The 18,471-nt window shown below is 37.8% G+C and overlaps 1 protein-coding gene across 3 annotated transcripts in view; it reads left to right on the top strand.

Moving 5' to 3' along the window:
* The window catches only part of LOC120900881 (vacuole membrane protein 1), a 39,920-nt gene extending 24,743 nt beyond the window's left edge, over positions 1-15,177 (top strand). For 2 of the 3 annotated variants that reach the window (XM_040308452.1, XM_040308453.1), the window contains 4 exons: positions 6,888-7,123; positions 7,308-7,589; positions 14,164-14,479; positions 14,548-15,177. In XM_040308452.1, coding sequence (XP_040164386.1) covers positions 6,888-7,123; positions 7,308-7,589; positions 14,164-14,479; positions 14,548-15,003 — 1,290 coding nt within the window. In that variant the 3' untranslated portion in view covers positions 15,004-15,177. Of the gene's footprint in view, positions 1-6,887; positions 7,124-7,307; positions 7,590-14,163; positions 14,480-14,547 lie in introns of those variants that run through there. The other variant, XM_040308454.1, reaches the window with a different exon arrangement.
* Positions 15,178-18,471: the final 3,294 nt, after the last annotated feature.

Consider the following 18,471-nt stretch of genomic DNA (forward strand, 5'->3'; position numbering starts at 1 on the left):
TTATGCGAAAAATTCTTTATAATGGGCACTTATTATGAAAGGTTCCACTGTACTATACATTCAAAAAATATAAAAATTACATAATGTATGAAGAAAAAATATATGAAGCGGACTATACTATATTAAAAAAAACTATATGAGAGCGAAACAAATGGTTGCACATCAAAACCCATGATATTCAAAAATCTCACACTTCAAATAGGAACACAATAAAAAAAGAACAACGAAACTATAAGAGCACCATAGAGAAAATGGAAAATTACAATACTAGAGGTTCAAAAATTGTCAAGGATGAAAGCACTAACACTAGGTTACGAACCCATCAATTTGGCGAAATTTGAACTATGAAGTGAAATACTTAAACTACGTTTCGTCACTATCTAACATAACATACTGTGAGTTTGTAGCATAAGTATTACTTAACTTCAATAGTTTTTCAGGCCGCAAATACACGACGCGCGTTTCCGCCCCCGCGGAAACGCGTATAACAATCTAGCCATAGAAATGAAATGTCATTCGAACACGCTACCGCGGAAACGCAGAGATGCTCATGCAGGATATCTCTGCGGAACTGTTATACGCGTTTGAACGCGCCCGCGGAAACGCGCGTCGTGTATTTGCGGCCTCAGATACATACGTGACATCCTATCTCTACGGAATCCGTGAAATTGACGGGTCGGTTGAATACATTTAGTTTATTTAGTTAAGTAGCAACATTTTTCAACAAAAGTAAATAAAAGAGTGAAATGATTTAAATAAAGGAATGGCTGATCTATTTATTCCATGTGTTTTTGAAAACTCACGCGGACATCGGTCAAAATGTGGCATCGAAAGATATGTGTTCATGTGTTCGGGGAAACAATAACGACTATTACAATAAATAAGTATTGTGTAGATTTTTTTTATGGAAACCAACACATGTTATACGATAAATAATTTTAATAAAATAAAATAAGTTTTTTCATGATTTTCATCAATCTAAATACGTTTTTCAGCTCGTCAAACCGTCGTAGAGATAGGGGATAGGGGATATATATATATATAGACTAACACATATCCACGTATTCAAAATTGTGTGGATACCATCCCACGTTGGAATTTCATCGGAACGAAACTGCAGATGAATTAGCAAATAAGAGCAGAATATCAAACATGACAATATATAATAGAATTAGTTTCATGGGTGCCAAAGATATTTTTAAAAGAGAGATTGAAGAAAACAAACAAAAAATTATGTAGAGAGATAGCAGAAGTAAAAGATAAAAACACTTAAATTTTCAAAAAAAAATCCCATTATAAATATGGTATAAAAACACAAAGTATTTTTTTTTGTTTTTTTTTACTCAGAAAGAACGTACAAACATTAAGCTAATTGGAAAACAAATCAGAATTGTTCATCGAATTCTAGCAGGTTGACGAATATGACAATTAAACAAAATGGAGAATAGGTACGTTCTCACAAGCCATATCTTTCTTCGCGCATCTTTCCCCTTCCACCAGAAATAAGTGTCAAAAAAAAGTTTCGCCAATATGTTTGCGTTCACACACACCACGAATCTTTACTGGATACAATTATCATAATTTGACTAAGTTATTTAATTAAATTTTACTGACAAGCGTTCTTTATTGGTTTTCATTTCATTTTCGTCATGGTGGTTTTGCAGTTGCACGTTTCACTTTCACGATCCAAATTTGTGAAAGTTTTTTTAATTAAGACTGGGTCGTATGCACTGTTTGTTGTAGCTATTGTAGTATAGTAACGTAGTTATTATAGTATAATCAATGAGACATAATCAGGAAGCGAAAGATAAACACGCTGAAGGTGTAATATGTGTAAAATTTAATTTTGCGCCTTGGCTAATGTGTTTTATAAAATCGAATCAAACCGTCATGAGTTTGAGAGATGTGCAATAGAAAATTACAATTTCGTTATTAAATAGCACAGTGTAGCTTACATAAGCTAACGTGTGATAAAGTGATATACAGCGTATTAAAGCGTGTATTAAAATTGTTATTATTATAAGCGAATGAGTTATAAAATTGTTATAAGCGAATGGACTGTAGTTTATTCCATTGAAAACCCTTTAATTGCATGGCTTAAAAGTGTGCATATATTTGCCAAAACAGACGAAGCGAGTACGCCGCAGCCTAATGGGTGTAACGGTTGAACGGATTGAACCGTCAAATTCAACGCGCCTGCAAACGCGCTTGCTTTCCCGCTGATATACAGTGTAATCTCACTGTTTGGGTCTTTTTAGTTGGGGTTGCCACTACCCAATCGACATTATCGCGCGACATTTAACAAATTTTATATGGAAAAACGGGCTCAAAACGTTCTCAAAAACGTGCTCATTAGTAGCACTAAAAAAGCACGTTTTTGCAACGGTGCGACAGCGTGTATCATACATGCAGTTGCTATGTACTACATGATTGGTCAATTTATTTATATTTATATATTTATGCATTTTTAAGTGTTTTATCATAGTGCCATTATAGGTACACAAAACAGGCATGTTCCTATAGTGGCTATAGTTATAAAATCAATAAAAAACATGACATTGTAGATTATTTTTGACCCTATTTTAGACATGTACTATTTTCACTAAAAATAAGCAACAGAAATGAGTTTTATGTAGGTAATTTACCAAAAAAGGCCCAAATTCGCTTATTTCGTTGAATAAAAAATCGAACTCAAATCAAGCTTTCTGTTCCGGGGGTGGGTTGACGACAGGTTTTATACTGTACTTTGGTCAATAGTTTCATCAATCAAATGTATACATTTTTTACGATCAATTTACGCAAGATATCATTATTATGGCAGCAATCCTTGCTATTCATACGAAAACAGCTTTGAAACTAAGTTTCATTGATATTATACACTGTTTTGGAGGTATCTTTGTTTACCACCACTATAGGAACACAATACGACGACTATAGGAACCATACCACCATTATAGGTACAAGAATCAGTCACAATTTTTTTTTCGTAAATTTAATGTGTTTCATGGTAAAATTGGTTGTGATTGCGAAGATAAAACATATTCCAATTGCTTTGCATTAAAATATTCAGAAATTGTCCTTCCTGACACTTTAAATCCATTAAAACACATCTGTAACACTACAAATTGAACCACTATTGGTACACTTACCCTATCATGCTTTTCCACGCTCTCTGTCGCTCATGAACTTGTGAGAGCGGAATTAAATCATAAAATCAAATTTTTATTCAGGAGGAACGGTCTAAAAAGGCCGTGTTGCTTAAGTTTGACCGCAAAGTTGAGAAAAAAACCCAAAATTTATATAAAAAACTGTTTAAAATCATTATTGTTAAACAAATTATTTTTTTGTATTCCTCGCTTCAAATCTGGAATCGTTTCTTATTAACAATTTTGTGATATTATTTTTCATTGTTTTTTTTATTAAAAAAAATGTTTAATGTACTTTTCAAATCACATGCAATTTCTTTTATCCTTATTATTAAAATAGGATATTTTTCATTAGTCACGTTCTCACATGGCAGTTCTGTTGGTAAATATGGTTGCCTGCAAATTTTCGACAGATCAGGAGAAAAATTATAATAAAACGTGTTTAAACATTATTTTTCTTTAATTTCCAAGATCCAAGTGTTCTGGTGGTACATTCATTTCTTGTAACAAGAACCCGTATTTTACGAATATTTTTATTAAATTACGACAATTTTATATGACGAAGATTCGTAGTGTGTGATCCCATAAAGATCGGCAAATCTTTTTTTGACTCTTGAAGTGTCTTGAATGATTCGCAAATTGAGGTATGGACTGTGTGAGCTAATCTATTAATATGCTATGTATGGCAGGGCTTTGGCATTTCGATTATTTTAATCCTTAATCTAAATCTCTTAGTTTTAAGCGTAATCATTTCATTTTCGTTTTGATTATTGGGGAGGTTGGAAAGTACATTAATTCGTCTTGTAGAATGTGGAGTACAAATAATTCCAACCTAGCTACAATCGTTTTCAATGAGTCATAAATATTGGATATTAACATTTTATGGTGGCATGATTAAAAGTGGTTCCAATCGAACATCAAAAATGTAACATTCTAATGTCGGAGCCGTGCAAATCCGTTCGGAGCAATTCGGAGCCGAATGAATCCTTTACTCGGCAGACGGGGGCATTGAGATTGTCACATTACGTGGATCCATTTCTGACTGCAGACTAGCCACTCCGTGCGACAACCGATGACTCCAACGGATCCAAATGGCTCTAAACGGCTCTATAGGCAGCGGAGGGCGCTGAACGGAACTGTTGGTTACATTAGGCCGGAATCGGGGTCGGATTAGCAAAGATAGGAAATGTTTTGAGCCGTGGCTGCGATTCCGACAATCCATCATTAGTTTTTGCGATGTTTGCAAGTTATTCCATTCCTTGCAAATGTGTATCAAGCTATTTTCATTCCTTTTTCATTTCTAAACAGTCAACGCAAATCAATTTTTCCATATAGAATGTGCAATCGAGTGTGCACAAAATTATGCTAATATTCAGAATTAAATCGAAACATAATACAACTGAGTTTGCATTTGATTCAATGGGACCTATCGCCAACCAGTCGATAAAAATTAACCACCGGTTTGGCTATATCGACCAATTAATTTATCTACTCGAATTGGTATCGCGTACGCATTTCACTTACCGGTCGATAAAATTATATCGACAAATATAAAAACCGATCGAGCAGTTTCGCCATCTGTCAAATTGGCTTTGTTTACTTGGGTTTGTTTACGAATGCGCACACCAGTTAGCACCAAAAAGCGACTTAAACATGTGTTTTTCGTTTATATTGTGTTTATAAATGTTAAATGTTACAACTTTCGTGGACGTTCTGTATTGTTCTAGATCTCAGTGACATGCGTACGTTCACAGCTTGAAATTTGCATGTTTCAATCCAGATTCATCAAACCCATATTTTCGTACGAAGCCAACTGGAGCCACCCGGAGTTGCTAGTCAACATCAGGTGTCGTGGAAGCTGATTTGTTTGAATAGTCAGAGCCGTATGCGGCCGTTCTGAGCCGTCTTGAACTGTCCGGAGCCACTAGCCTGCAGCCAGAGCTGGCGTCCGACAATTCCGGCTACCGACTAACTGCTCCGGACGGCTCGATCAGGACGCCTGCGGATGGTTCCGGATAGCTCCAGATGGTTCTAGGTGATTACGGACGGCTCCAGATGGTTTCGGTTCCGGACGATTCCGAGCTTGGTGTTAAACCTTTCTGGGCTTAATTCGATGATGATGAAGTCATTCAAACGCTTGTGGTTTTAACTTCACCGCTAGGTAGCAGTCCAGGATGATCTTAATGCAATGGCTACGATAAAAAAAATCAGGACCTGTCTCGTGGCATTATCTTTAACTCGTACGACTTAATAACATGTCCGCCATGGGTTCAAGCCCCGAATAAGCCGTGCCCCCATATGTAGGATTAACTATCCTGTGTTGATAATAAATAAGTTACTGAAAACCAAGCCCACTAGTGGTACAGACAGGTCTTGACTGACAACGATTGCTGTGTCAAATAAGAAGAAGAAGAATATGTACTTCTTCTTCTATTTGACCTAACATCCTGCGGGAGCATGACTGCCTTCATAGTATTTCGAAATTTATTCAGTGCCACACAGCCGGATATTCAATCCTTACTACGGTTGCTGCACGATGTTGCTACACGCTTCTCTTCAAACGGTCCATTTTAGATTTGAACTCATGACGGGCATATTTTTATATCGTGTAGATTGACGACTGACCAGGGAAATGCCGTTTAATTAACGATGAAATGATCAAAGAAAAAGATTTCGTCTTACATAAAATTATTAAGCTCTGAATATAGGTATCGCAGTTGCGTGAAACACGCATGACTTAACAACATACCCTTTCAAATCTAAAATGGATCGTCCTCCGTAACAAGGACTGACTTTCCGGCTGCGTGGTACTTAATAAGTCTCGAGAGCCTGTATTGGCCAATATGTCCACATAGGGCGTTATACCAAGTAGAAGTAATGAATTATCATCTTAACACATTTTCCTAATAAGTTGTTTTGAATTAATTAAATTAATTATCCAGTTTATTTTTATTTTTTACTTATTTTTTGTATAAGGGACGATTTTTTCTAATATTTATAATAAACTCATACGAAATATCCTAATAAATTGTTTTGTATACATTACATATTCCAATTCAAGATGTATTACTCCAAATCACTGTCTGACACACGTAGAATGTGTACTCTGCACTGTTTATTAACTGCTTCGAAGCAGTTGATAATTATATTGATCGTTATAGTCAATTTTTGTCATTCGCGATACAAATTATCTACTTTTTAATGACTGCTCGACTTTTTACCCACTATTGCTATGGCAGCCATGACAGTTGCTTCCACCGTTTTATCGATCGACAAATTTGCCGCTTCACGATACCAATCCGCCATATTTGTTATTATATTGGTCGATATATTTATCGACTGGATATATTTATCGAACGTCGTTGGCAATAGGTACCAATGTTTCTTAAGGATCTCGATTATTCTGTACATAAGTTTATGAGATGTTATGGGTACATTCATGATAGTTTCGATAAATATACCGACAAAACTATTGTTACACTTCGACAAATACAAATAATAGATTTTTGGTTTGCAGTGCTTTTAGTTTTTTGCTTTTTTTTATGCAATTCTCAAAATATTCTCGCTGGCCGCATGCGGGCCGCTAGTTTGATATACTTGCTCTATGTTATGACTATGCTCTGCTTCATCCTAAATCACCTTTTTGCGTTATCGAATGATATTTCATTTTTATAACAGGAATGACATTGCAGGTCCAATTACATGTTTTCTTCGATTTTATCTTCATCTCTATACATACAGTACCATCGTTTGGAGTACAGAGCGGACATCTCCATGAAAATGAGCGCCGGTAGTTCAAATAGTAACAAAAACTCAAATCGAAATGGTAATAATAACAACAATGCAGTATCGCAGAAAAATGATAATAAGAAATTTGCCAAAGAAATCAAATCGCTAGTGCTGTGGGCATCACCAATGAAAACACTAAAATATGCAAGCCTTGAAGTAATATATCTATTGCAAACTAACCTAAGTAGGTAAGGCATTTTCAAAATAAGTTTTTTTTGATATTTTGATTGTTCTTGTTATGTTGATATGTTGCTGTGTTAGCGTATTGCAGTAATAATAAATATGCAACAATCCAAATGATGCTTGGTTAATTGATAATTAGAACAATAACATATTATTAAAATATTATTAAAATATTTATCTTTTTTGCAGGTTACTTCATCGACGAGCACAGCTAACCGCCCTATTAATTGTAATATGTAGCACTGCTGTGGCTATTTATACACCAGGTCAACACCAAATTATTGTACAATACTTGAAACATAAAGGAATATTCGTAATTTATTGGTTAGGTTTGGGTATTTTATCCTCTGTGGGACTTGGAACCGGATTGCATACATTTTTGTTGTATCTAGGACCACATATTGCCAGCGTAACCCTAGCAGCATATGAGTGCAGTTCTCTCAACTTCCCTGAACCGCCGTATCCTAATGAGTACGTATTTTTCAAATTATTGACACCCATTTTTCACCTAATTGACATTTTAGAGTACGGATGATCGAGAATTCGAGTAATCTCCCTTAACGTGTTGACTGCCACGTCCAAAGTCCATGTATTATACAGGTCGATGCATAGCTCTTTTTTGCACTAATACAAAGATCATGGATTTCACGGTTGCCTCGTCTATTTCTACATGCACGTAACAAGCTCGAAGAGCACGGGGTGTTAATTTGGCGAATATTTTGGGATAGTCCCAAGATAGTTCTATTTAGAGAATTTAAGGTAAAAATTCAACCTCAACCTCTCGCTCAATGTAGCTAAAGAGCAAGAACTAATAATGATAAAGCTTGGTAAAAGGATGGGGAGAGAGGAGAAAAAGAGATCGTGGGTGTGAACTTTCGACCATTATCATTTTTGCGCCAACACTAGCTGGCATCGCGAAAGAATTGGTTTAAAATTAACAGTCGTTAAAAATTAACCAGAGTCGTTAAAAATTGCTAGAATTTGGCATCGCGATCGCATCTAATTCATTTGTTAATTTTAACGACTAAACAAACGACTGTTAAGGGCGTATGCGATTCAAATTAACAGTCGTTTAATTATACTGCTCGATTTTTTCCCCGTGTTTGTCTATATGCGATATCGAGCAGTCGTTAACTGTTTTAACGATCGTTTATTTTAACAGGAATGAACAGCAAATGAACTCGGTTAAACCAAAATGATCTTTAAACGACTGTTAAAAAAAGTTCATTTATTCGCGATGCCGGCTACTGTCGCGTGCTGGAGCTTTTTTGTCAGAAAGAGACAAACACATACAACACGCTCTCTCGAACGACCGTAAACGCTTCAATCGATCAAGAGCTTTGATCGGTTCTTCAGACGTTTCTGCTCGCTTTCTCGATCGGTTTCGGCGGAAAGCGAGCTAGAAACCGAGCTCAAAAAATGCCCGATTTTGTTGTTCGGGTGACATTTTCTAGCTCGAAAATCGGGATTTCGAGCTATTTTCCTGAAACTGCCGCCTTAATTTTCCCTTAAACATCAGTAGTTTAAGGTATTTTTGGAAGATGCCCTTTAAAATCCACTGTGATGTGGATTTTATTAATTTTTTCTGCTCTATGCTTTGATAAATAACGTTTCCAATCCTTATCACTGATCGTCATTTTATACCAACACTCACCGAATGTACACAAAATAACGCCGCGCGAAATTTGCCTTCTTTTTTCCTCAAACATTAAAGCAGATGAATCTAAAACGAATTTGACGCCATCATCATCCAATAAAAGAAGATCATTGAAATGCATAAACGAATTTTGATGCTTTCAACACGTTTTATCACGTTTTTGACGCCATCATCATCCAATAAAAGAAGAGCATTGAACTGCATAAACGAATTTTGATGCTTTCAACACGTTTTATCACGCACAATTTTTGGTATCTTGTGATCCGTTCGAGCAGATCATGGTTAAAAATTTAGAACAAATGTCTCTTTGGCAGTGTAAGTGAATTACGAAATAACGGGCTCGTTAAAATTATTCAAATAAGAATTTTAGCTTAAACCCCGATTTTTTTTAAATACATTAGTATTTGTTATTCATCAAAAGCAAATGAAATCAATACAAAATGAACTCGACGCCATCATAAATTGGGCCTGACGAAACGGAGTCGATAAGTTGATCACCCGGTTAGTAAAACTCCAATGTGATCTAATTGCGTTTTCTCAATCACAAGTTTCGGTATCCGATCGGCATGGCAGTGGAGTGAAATGGAGTTTGCCGCCATTACAACGTGGTTAAAATGTCGAGCAGTGGGATATGCAGTCATACAAAAAAATCATTTCAGTCGGATAGTCATATCCACTGCTGGATACCAGTTGATATAACAGTGGAAAACTAAATAATATGAAAAACTATGTTTAACAGCGAACAAAACAGGATTTTTTATCGCTGTTTGAGTTATTGGAAAAGTTTTATCACTCCATTCAGCAAAAAATTTCTTGTTTAGGAAATATAAATTTATCTGTTTTTCATAAAGAATAAACACATAATTTTAGGTTTGTAATAGATTTCTAGTCTTTATAGTTAAAGGTAAAAAATGAGAAACCAACATATAAAATAATTTTCTGCTAATCCTTCTTTTTTGTCCAACCATATGACGGTGCGTTCAGTTAACATAATCAGGAGATCGTTAGCATCAAATTTCCGAGGCTAGAATTTCCATATCATGACTTGACACGGAGGTGGGTGACGGCATATTAGAATCGACACGTGAATGCAATGAGATTGAGAAGACGCATAGGATCACTAGGTACAAGAAAGTATAAGCTATCAAGAAAGTAGCTATCTTACCCGTTGGAGCGGTGAGCTCCGATCAGAATTGTTGGAGTTTTCTTGCACCTATCGAGGGTGTTGCCTACTTGTACCTTCCGGACTATCCCCAAAATCTTTCGGTCGCTTATGGGCTACGGCCCGGGAATGTTCGGATTGACTCACACATCGCTAAGTTCTACGCCTCGTGACAAACGCATCACCCAATGATTCTTTTTTGTTCATTCATTTAAACCAATATGTATACTTGAATAGCGCATTTCTACTGAATCGCATAGATTAACATTTTAACGTAGTTATTTTATGTTTATCAAATCTGACGATATCATCTTGGCCCCGTATGTGTGGAATCACGCATGGAAACGGACGACCCAGTCCGTAAAGTGTTCTTAAGGACAGTTGCGGATTTAGGGTGTTGACCTTAAGGCCCTAAGCGGTAAAAGGAGTGGGGTCTGTAGGTGTTGAACGAGGGGTGTGGGTCAGTTTCTTCATTTGGCTTTTGATCAAGCACACTTCAATGTTTTGTCTGGTGTGTTGCTGGGGGGAGGGGGGTTGGTCAGGATCCCTCATATATAACCCCTTATAGTGTTTGAGTCCCTTCGCCCATGGAGCCTCTATCGTTGACGGAGGCCTGCGATGAGACTACTGTATACACCATATATGCTGGGCTTTCCATCCACGCCCCCCCCCCCCCCCCCGTAGCCCCTCAGCCTCATTACATAACATTACATAGGTATAGGTTTAAATTTAAGTGGCCAGATGATGTGAAGGTTTCTGAAAGGATTCAAACCTCGTCCTCCAGTTCATACGATTTTTTTTTCATCTAAACTTGCTCAGGCTACCACCCGTTTTACACTTTACCCGGATTGTTTGAATAGTGTTGGATGCATTACAAAGCGGGGCACTCAGGTGCGCTCTCCGCGCGAGCGATCTCTTGTCGGCTGACGAGCACGAGTGCCCACCGTCTTGGTACCGATGGAGATCGATACCTCGGTACCGATCGGAAAAGAGGGAACGTAGGGAGAGGTCGAGAGAGAGATTAGAGGAGATTAGGGGAGATTAGGGGGCCTTCGGGTCCGCGATGCGTTCTTAGCAACAGCTCACTATTCTCCCGCGTAAACACGTAATACACTTAATTAGGAATAAATATTATAATATAATAGAACACAAAAAATAGGCCTACAGTCGGTACTGTCTAAGGCCACTTTTGGTGTAGATTATTCACTAGATAGTCCGTAAATAATCCAAATATACTACAGTGAACCCTCTCTTATTTGACACCTCTTCAATTTGAGAAATCTCTCTTATTTTAACATTTTTCACAGTCCCTTGATTTCCAGTACATTTTTGTCCCTCTAATATGGATAACCTCTCAAATCTGTATCCCTCTTACTTGTGTATGGTGTTGCCATGGTTATTGAAAGATGTATGCTCAAATTGGCGATTCTGTTCACAGTTTCCTATAGCAACAGTTAAGGCTGCATACTAAATATTCTGTCTCTTTCTTGTTTTTATGGACCTTTCATTCACTTTCAACCTCTGTAATTTGAAAACCCCTCTTATTTGACAGTCCCATCGCCTCTCAAATAAGAGAGAGTTGACTGTATTTAATTCATTCCGCAAAACAACACCTCGAGACGTAAACAAAAGTGTGATTGACAGATGAGCCAAAGTAATGGCTACTTGAATCGGAAAGAGTTTTCCACCAGTGGAGAAAATTATCCACCAGTGGAAAATAAATTCCACTGGTGGATTCGAGCATATTAACCGATTGGATAAATTTTATCGACTTTCGTTGGCGATCAGGCCCATTGTTATTCACCCCATTATTTCACATCCAACTGATAGTGTAATTGTACCAGTGTTGGGCAGGTTAGTACATTAGTTTCACAAAAACTGCTTGTACACTGACAATTTTATTGCTTTTCAGGAAAGTGGCGTTATTTTGAACGATAAACTAACATATTATGTTGTGATATTTTTTATTTGCCGATTTAAGTGTATTTTTTTGAAACATTCGTGAAAATGCAAACACTGTTTTGTTCCTATTTTCGGAAGGCAGTGCTCCTATTTTCGGCAACGCGAATACGGGTTGGTAAATGTTTTAATTAATGCCAATAGGTAGAAAAAATGTTTAAAACCATTTTACACTCTCACTTTCCTAAGATTGGTGTTGAAAAGTACTTAAATTATTGATTTTATGTTGCGCTTGATTGATTTTATAGTCAACTCATACGGAGAGCGAGCGAACTCAATTAATCCTTTCGACCACAGGCCTCGCACGGCCACATAGTTTGCGTAGACCTTGATGGTAAGAAACAAGATCATATCGAAGCGAAGCTAAAAAAAATCGACGTTAATGAAGAACCGCCCTGAGATCGAAAACTACAACGCACGAAGAACAGCTGTAAATAATACATACACAAATACCAATACATAGCGAAGAGAGCGAATACTGTTACAAGCCATGTACGGCCTTTTTTCGCAGACCTCCGGTCGCATAAGGCGGCAAATTCACCAAACGCCTTGTTTTGCTCAAATCAAGGACTGTTGTGAATTTGTGGTGAAAATTGTAATATGGGGTTGCATAATTTTAGTTTATTTAAATTCGAATGATCGTCGTACTTCTTCAGGCAGTCGCTGAGTTACCATGAGCCCCGTTTTTATGAATACTGTAAAAAATTAATGATTAAAAGAGCAGCATGAATTGCTTGTTCATAATTCACAATGAAAGATTCGCGCAACTTTTCTTCAATGCGCCCAACACTTCATAAAAAAAAAAAATTTACCCCCAACACTTCACAAAATTAAAATACCGAGCACCCGGGACTTAATGTAATACGCAAGCGGTTGCCCACTACGGACAGCTCTCAGTGGCATCTAGAACTAGTGATACACATCGGAGCGAACTTAACAGGTTCGATCAATTCTTTAAACAGAATGATCCGAATTAAGTTAAAATGTTTAACCCAGTATGTTCTTTCGAAACGGTTGATACAGTAGGAACAGTACTGTAGGTAGGTGCGGTCGGAACGGTGCCGTGCAACCAGACATCCCGCCAAATTGCGTCGCGGCTTGAAGCGTGAAGCCAAATTCAATGACATTCGATGACAGGTCCATACAAAAGTAATATGTTCCACGGCAAATATTTGGTTTTTCATCGAACCATACAAGACGACAGCTGGGTACATACAATTAGACGTGAAATGTTTCAGCCAAGTTAATTTTGGTTATTTTTCACGCTTCACGGCGTGAAATTATCTCTATATATCTGGTTGCATCCCAGATCGGGTTGAAATGGTTTGCTAGCGATCGCAACGATAGGTATTAACACTTTAAGCGCCGTGTCATATAAATTCGCATGACGGTTTTGCTCACCGTTCAGCTTTGCATCTGGCGCTCTGTGATTCTCTTGAAACCGAATGAGGTAGGAAAGAGGGAACGAGAACGACATGTGCTACGCCGCTTATCGCAATGAAACAAAAGAGTGATAACAATGGCACGAGAAACTGTCGCTCTGATCGCTCTCTTGCCATGCGCTACGTGCTCACTCAAAAACTGTGACGTCAGGCCGGCGGTCAAAGTGTTAAGCGGAGACCCCCCCCCCTCCCCTCCACATTGGATCACATGAGAGACCTTTGGCTATGAGCGATTGGTACCGTACCGTAGGCTACGATCCTTGTGTTAGTGTATCGGAACACCCCCCTCCACCCTACCTCTCTCACAACTCTAAACTCGTTCTATATTTTTTCATCCGAACATACTGTCATACTGGAACGAGTACCATCTCGTTTGGAAAATAATCTAGTTTCGTTCCTATACATTTTTTTTTAATTTTCACGTCCCCAATTTTGACATCTTAAGTAACGATGAAGACTCGTTGCTATATCTAGTTGTCTCTTCAAATGTGTTGAAAAAAGTCAAAATTATTACGAATTGTTGAAAACTAATGATTCATATCGAACACTGACATGCGCAGATATCCCATACATACACAATACAAGCAGATACAATGCAGCGTGCAAAGCGAATGAGATAGAATAAAGAAAATACATCTGGTAAGAATATTATAAGTACTGTTCTGTACTCAAAACTGTTTTGTCATGTAATCAATAAGTCTCTGCTAATCAAGTCCATTTGTGGTACTGGCATAAACAAATCAACAACGGTTGTTGTGCAAAACAAGAAGAAGGTATTCCAAATAAGATCATTAAATTTATTTTATGTCTGGTTTTTTTTTTCAGAATACTTTGCCCTGATGAGAACGGTACTGCAGAACTTATTGTACCATCGTTATGGTCTATTATGACAAAGGTTCGTTATGAAGCTTTTCTGTGGGGAGCCGGAACTGCATTGGGAGAACTTCCACCCTACTTTATGGCTAAGGCCGCTAGGCTCTCGGGTAATAATACTGAAGAATTAGAGAATTTACAAGAACTTGAAAAACTTCAAAAGCGCAAAGAAAAAGGTGAAAAATTGAATTTGTTCGATAAAGGTAAACTGATGATGGAGGATATTGTTGAACGTGTAGGATTTTTTGGTATTCTTCTGTGTGCTAGTGTGAGTATAGAAATATTCCGAAATCTTATGCATTTTATTTTATGAAATCTTTTAATTTGTCAATATAGATCCCGAATCCATTATTTGATCTGGCTGGAATAACATGTGGTCACTTTCTGGTTCCTTTCTGGAAGTTTTTCGGTGCTACGCTTATCGGTAAAGCGGTGATTAAAATGCATATACAGAAAATTTTCGTTATCATATCCTTTAACGAAAGCTTGGTTGACAAGTTCATCGACATTCTTGCACTCATTCCAATGGTTGGTGTACGGTTGCAAAAGCCTTTTAAAGGATTCTTTGAAACCCAGAAGCAGCGTCTCCACCGAAATAGTCACAAGCAATCGATTAACTCTTCAGATGGTAATTTATTGGCTAGTTTGTTCGAGTATTTCGTTTTCGCCATGATATGTTACTTCTTAACATCGATTGTAAATACATTTGCTCAAAGTTATTGTAAGCGTATGAGGAAGTTACAAGACAGCAATTATTCCTTGCATGCCGCATCAAATAAAAAGCAAACCTAAAGCATAGGCAAGAGTAACAGTCGCTATATTTTAGGACTCTATAAAAAATATTGCTTCGATATAGCATTTATGTAAAAAGATTAATGATGTAGTACTACCAAATTATAGTTTGTCAGACTCTTCATGTCATGGAAAATAAATAAACAAATACCGGTTTTAGTGATTTGGACGTTACTTGTTTGCATTGAAATAATTTCATTGATTTATACTAGGCATGTGTAAAATGAACGAGAATCGTACCGTTCGAACAGTTCGGTAAAGTGCACGAACGAACGAGGTTCTTAACAAAAAGAACGACCAGGACTTTTGGAAGAAACTGACTACACCGAACGCGTTCGAACGTTCCGTTCAGTGTTCGACGGCACACATAAATGTGGGGTAAAAGTAAGGCTCAGCCCTCAGCGCATTTTTACTACATTTTTGTCATCCAGGCGACTGACCAGTGTACATTATTTGAATAAAAAATATTTTAAATTGCGATGAAAAAAAAAATTAATTGTTTTAAGATGAATCGAGTTCTACGAGATTTAATTTTTAAATAACAAGTAAATCACAAGTTTAATATTTTTCATTGTTGCATTATGATTTATGAAAAATAGTCTGAAAGAAGGAAGTTCATAAACATCCCAAAAACTTTCAATTGGAGTAACATTTCCTATGATTAGAAAGTATAAAATATTAAAAATATCTGTATATAAATTGTATATATGAAATTTAATTATTACCTATTGAATCTATGTTTTCGGCTATGTTGAATAAACATCCCTACAAGCAATGAGAATGTAAAAGTGTGCGTCTTTCAGGCGAGTGGCATGTAGAAGCAGGGGGAGACGGTTGGAAATACGCGGAATTACGCGGCGGTGAGAGCGTTTTTGCTTTCTACACAGTTTTCGCACTCACACAATCACACATGTGTGAATGTGTGCGTTCACTTTCAGCCTGCGCGCTCAGTTTGGTTTTCTCGCAGCGGCTTGCTGGTGTCGGTGTCTCACTAGTGCAGCGAGTGTTCCTCGTGCGTTCCCTTTCTTGCTACCACACAAAATCGTCAGTACAGTTCAAGCCTTCGCAGCGTGAGGCCGCGCGCGTTTAAGCCTAAGTCCCGGGCGCTCGATGTAATTTGAAGTGAAGTGTTGAAGTGTTATTTATTTCAATTCACATTATTACGGCCTCGGTCGTATTTTCAAGTGTTGAAGTGTTGTGCGCATTGAAATAAAGCAGCGTTAATCTTTCATAATTCAACATGAATATGTAAATTATGCTGCTTTATTTCAATGCTTTTTTTACAGTATTCAACATACACAACATACAGGCAGTAAATCGGGTGCTTGAAGTGACAATTTTTTTTAATTATTTATAATAAAAAATATGTGTGGTTTTGTGGCAAGATTGTGGTTAGCGATGTGTGGAACTGTGCCTTAAGTTTCAATAAAGTGTTAAAATATCAAACGAGTTTGATGTGTTTAAGTTTTATTTCGATGCATGCGATTTTATTACGCTGCAAATCAAAGTGAACGAAAGCGCACAGCGCACAACGCGCAACGAAAGAAACGAGGGGAAGGGGGTGTCCAGCGCTACGCGCAAAGTGCGGCAACAGCGCAGCGCAAACCGAAAAGAACGCGCGGGAGGGGGTGTTCAGCGCAGCGCGCAAGTTCGGCAACAGCGCAGCGCAAACCGAAAGAAACGCGAGAGAGCAAGAACAGCTGATCCGCGCATCCAGCGCAGCGCGAGAGGAAAAAAAACGGGAGGGAGGGGTATCAGCTGATCAGCTGTTTTGTATCGCGAGAGCGCCTCGTGTAATTTGAAGGCATGCGAGAGGGCGCTGCGCGCGCTCACTCTCAATCCGGAAAAAAATCGCTTCCACTCGACTATGGCGGCCAATACAAAATCGACCGAACCCCTTCCCCCTGTTTCTACATGCCCCTCGCCTGTAAATTTCGCTCTCTTTGTTTGTCGGGTTGTCTGTCGGGATTACATTAGGTGCGAGGCCTCTTTTTTAAAGTTAGGTTAATGAAGTTAATAAATACTTGTATGTATTTCATTATCCTGCTTTATCAATAGCTGGGAAAATAAATAAATGATCATTTTTTATAAGTAACCCTTCCTTATGTATAAGATTTTAATTAATTATAATACTTGAAGATGTTACAACTCTGATTGCTGTTTAAAATGATAGCCTACCCAAGTGCCACAAATCCACTAAACGACCACTAAACGGCTTCTAAACGACTCAAGTTCTCTACCTAAACGGAATATAGAAAGACTTCGTTTAGCAGACGGCAAACGACCCATGCATTCTAAAAATAGCAAAAAAGCTGGTGGCGCCATCTGTTTTTGGGATACCCAACCAGTTGAGCTTCCTTGCTTGGAGGAAAGCTTTCTCATTTCCTCTGTACTGTTGTATGGTTTCGCATTGAAGTTATGCATCGCTAGAACTAGAACGGCGATACGATTGTTTAAATACTAAACTCCAATGGAAACCACCAGCACTGAAGCATGTGAGATTTGAGTAATGGTCGTTGGTGTTGATACTCACGTATCTGACCACACGACCATTCATATAGATTTTTGCTCGGAAAGTTAGAAGGCTACATAGGTCATGATTAGATGAAACTTGTCGAAACACATTGCAAGAAAAGGATAGCAATATAATGATGAGTTGTAATACGCCATCTATTGATCAAATCAATGAAGCTGTGGAGCTTTCATTTTTTTTCTATGGATATTCAATTTTCCAGTCGTTTAAGCTTAATCTGTGGCGCTTGGGTAATAGTGATATTATTATTTATTTATACTCATGAATTATCAATGAGTTTTATCTTTATTAGCGATTGCTATTCTTTTTTATGTTTGTTCAAAAATTGTTGCTTTTCTAATTATCATGTAAAAATAAGCAATATTAATACATGATAATCTATTAATTTGCTCATCCACGGCGGTTAAAACAGGCGTACTTTTGCCGCGCGAGACGTCGTCGCGCGCGACGTTTTTCGCTCTATGTCTATTTGAACGGTTGAAACGGTTGACAGTCAAGGTACTCAAAGCATAGGTAGGTATCGAACATCACAAGCGCTCTGGAACCAATCGAACAAGACAAACAATTACGACTCTGTTCCAAGGTGTTATAAATGACAAGGTGAAGTTGTTCAGAGCAAAATGACATTTCTCGACTTGACATTTCTCTTCCGGGGGCTCCGTTATAAAAATCGGGGAGGGCTGGTGCGGGGTGATGAAATTTGTATGCAGAGAGTGACAGATGTCCCCCACACTGTCGCCCAGCAAAAGCGATAAAAATCAACCTTCTAAATACATTATCCTTGCTCTGTTCGATAGGTGCTCTGTCAGCTGTTTGATGTCTTATAGACCTGTCATGATGCACTGCAATACGCCTTTCTTTTCATCTCGAAGATGAAGCATTTTCATAGTTCAAATGAATATCCATTGGCAGGGGAAGATTCAACAAATCATTTA

The sequence above is a fragment of the Anopheles arabiensis genome, chromosome 3, assembly GCF_016920715.1.
Source record: "Anopheles arabiensis isolate DONGOLA chromosome 3, AaraD3, whole genome shotgun sequence".
NCBI classification, from domain to species: Eukaryota; Metazoa; Arthropoda; class Insecta; order Diptera; family Culicidae; genus Anopheles; species Anopheles arabiensis.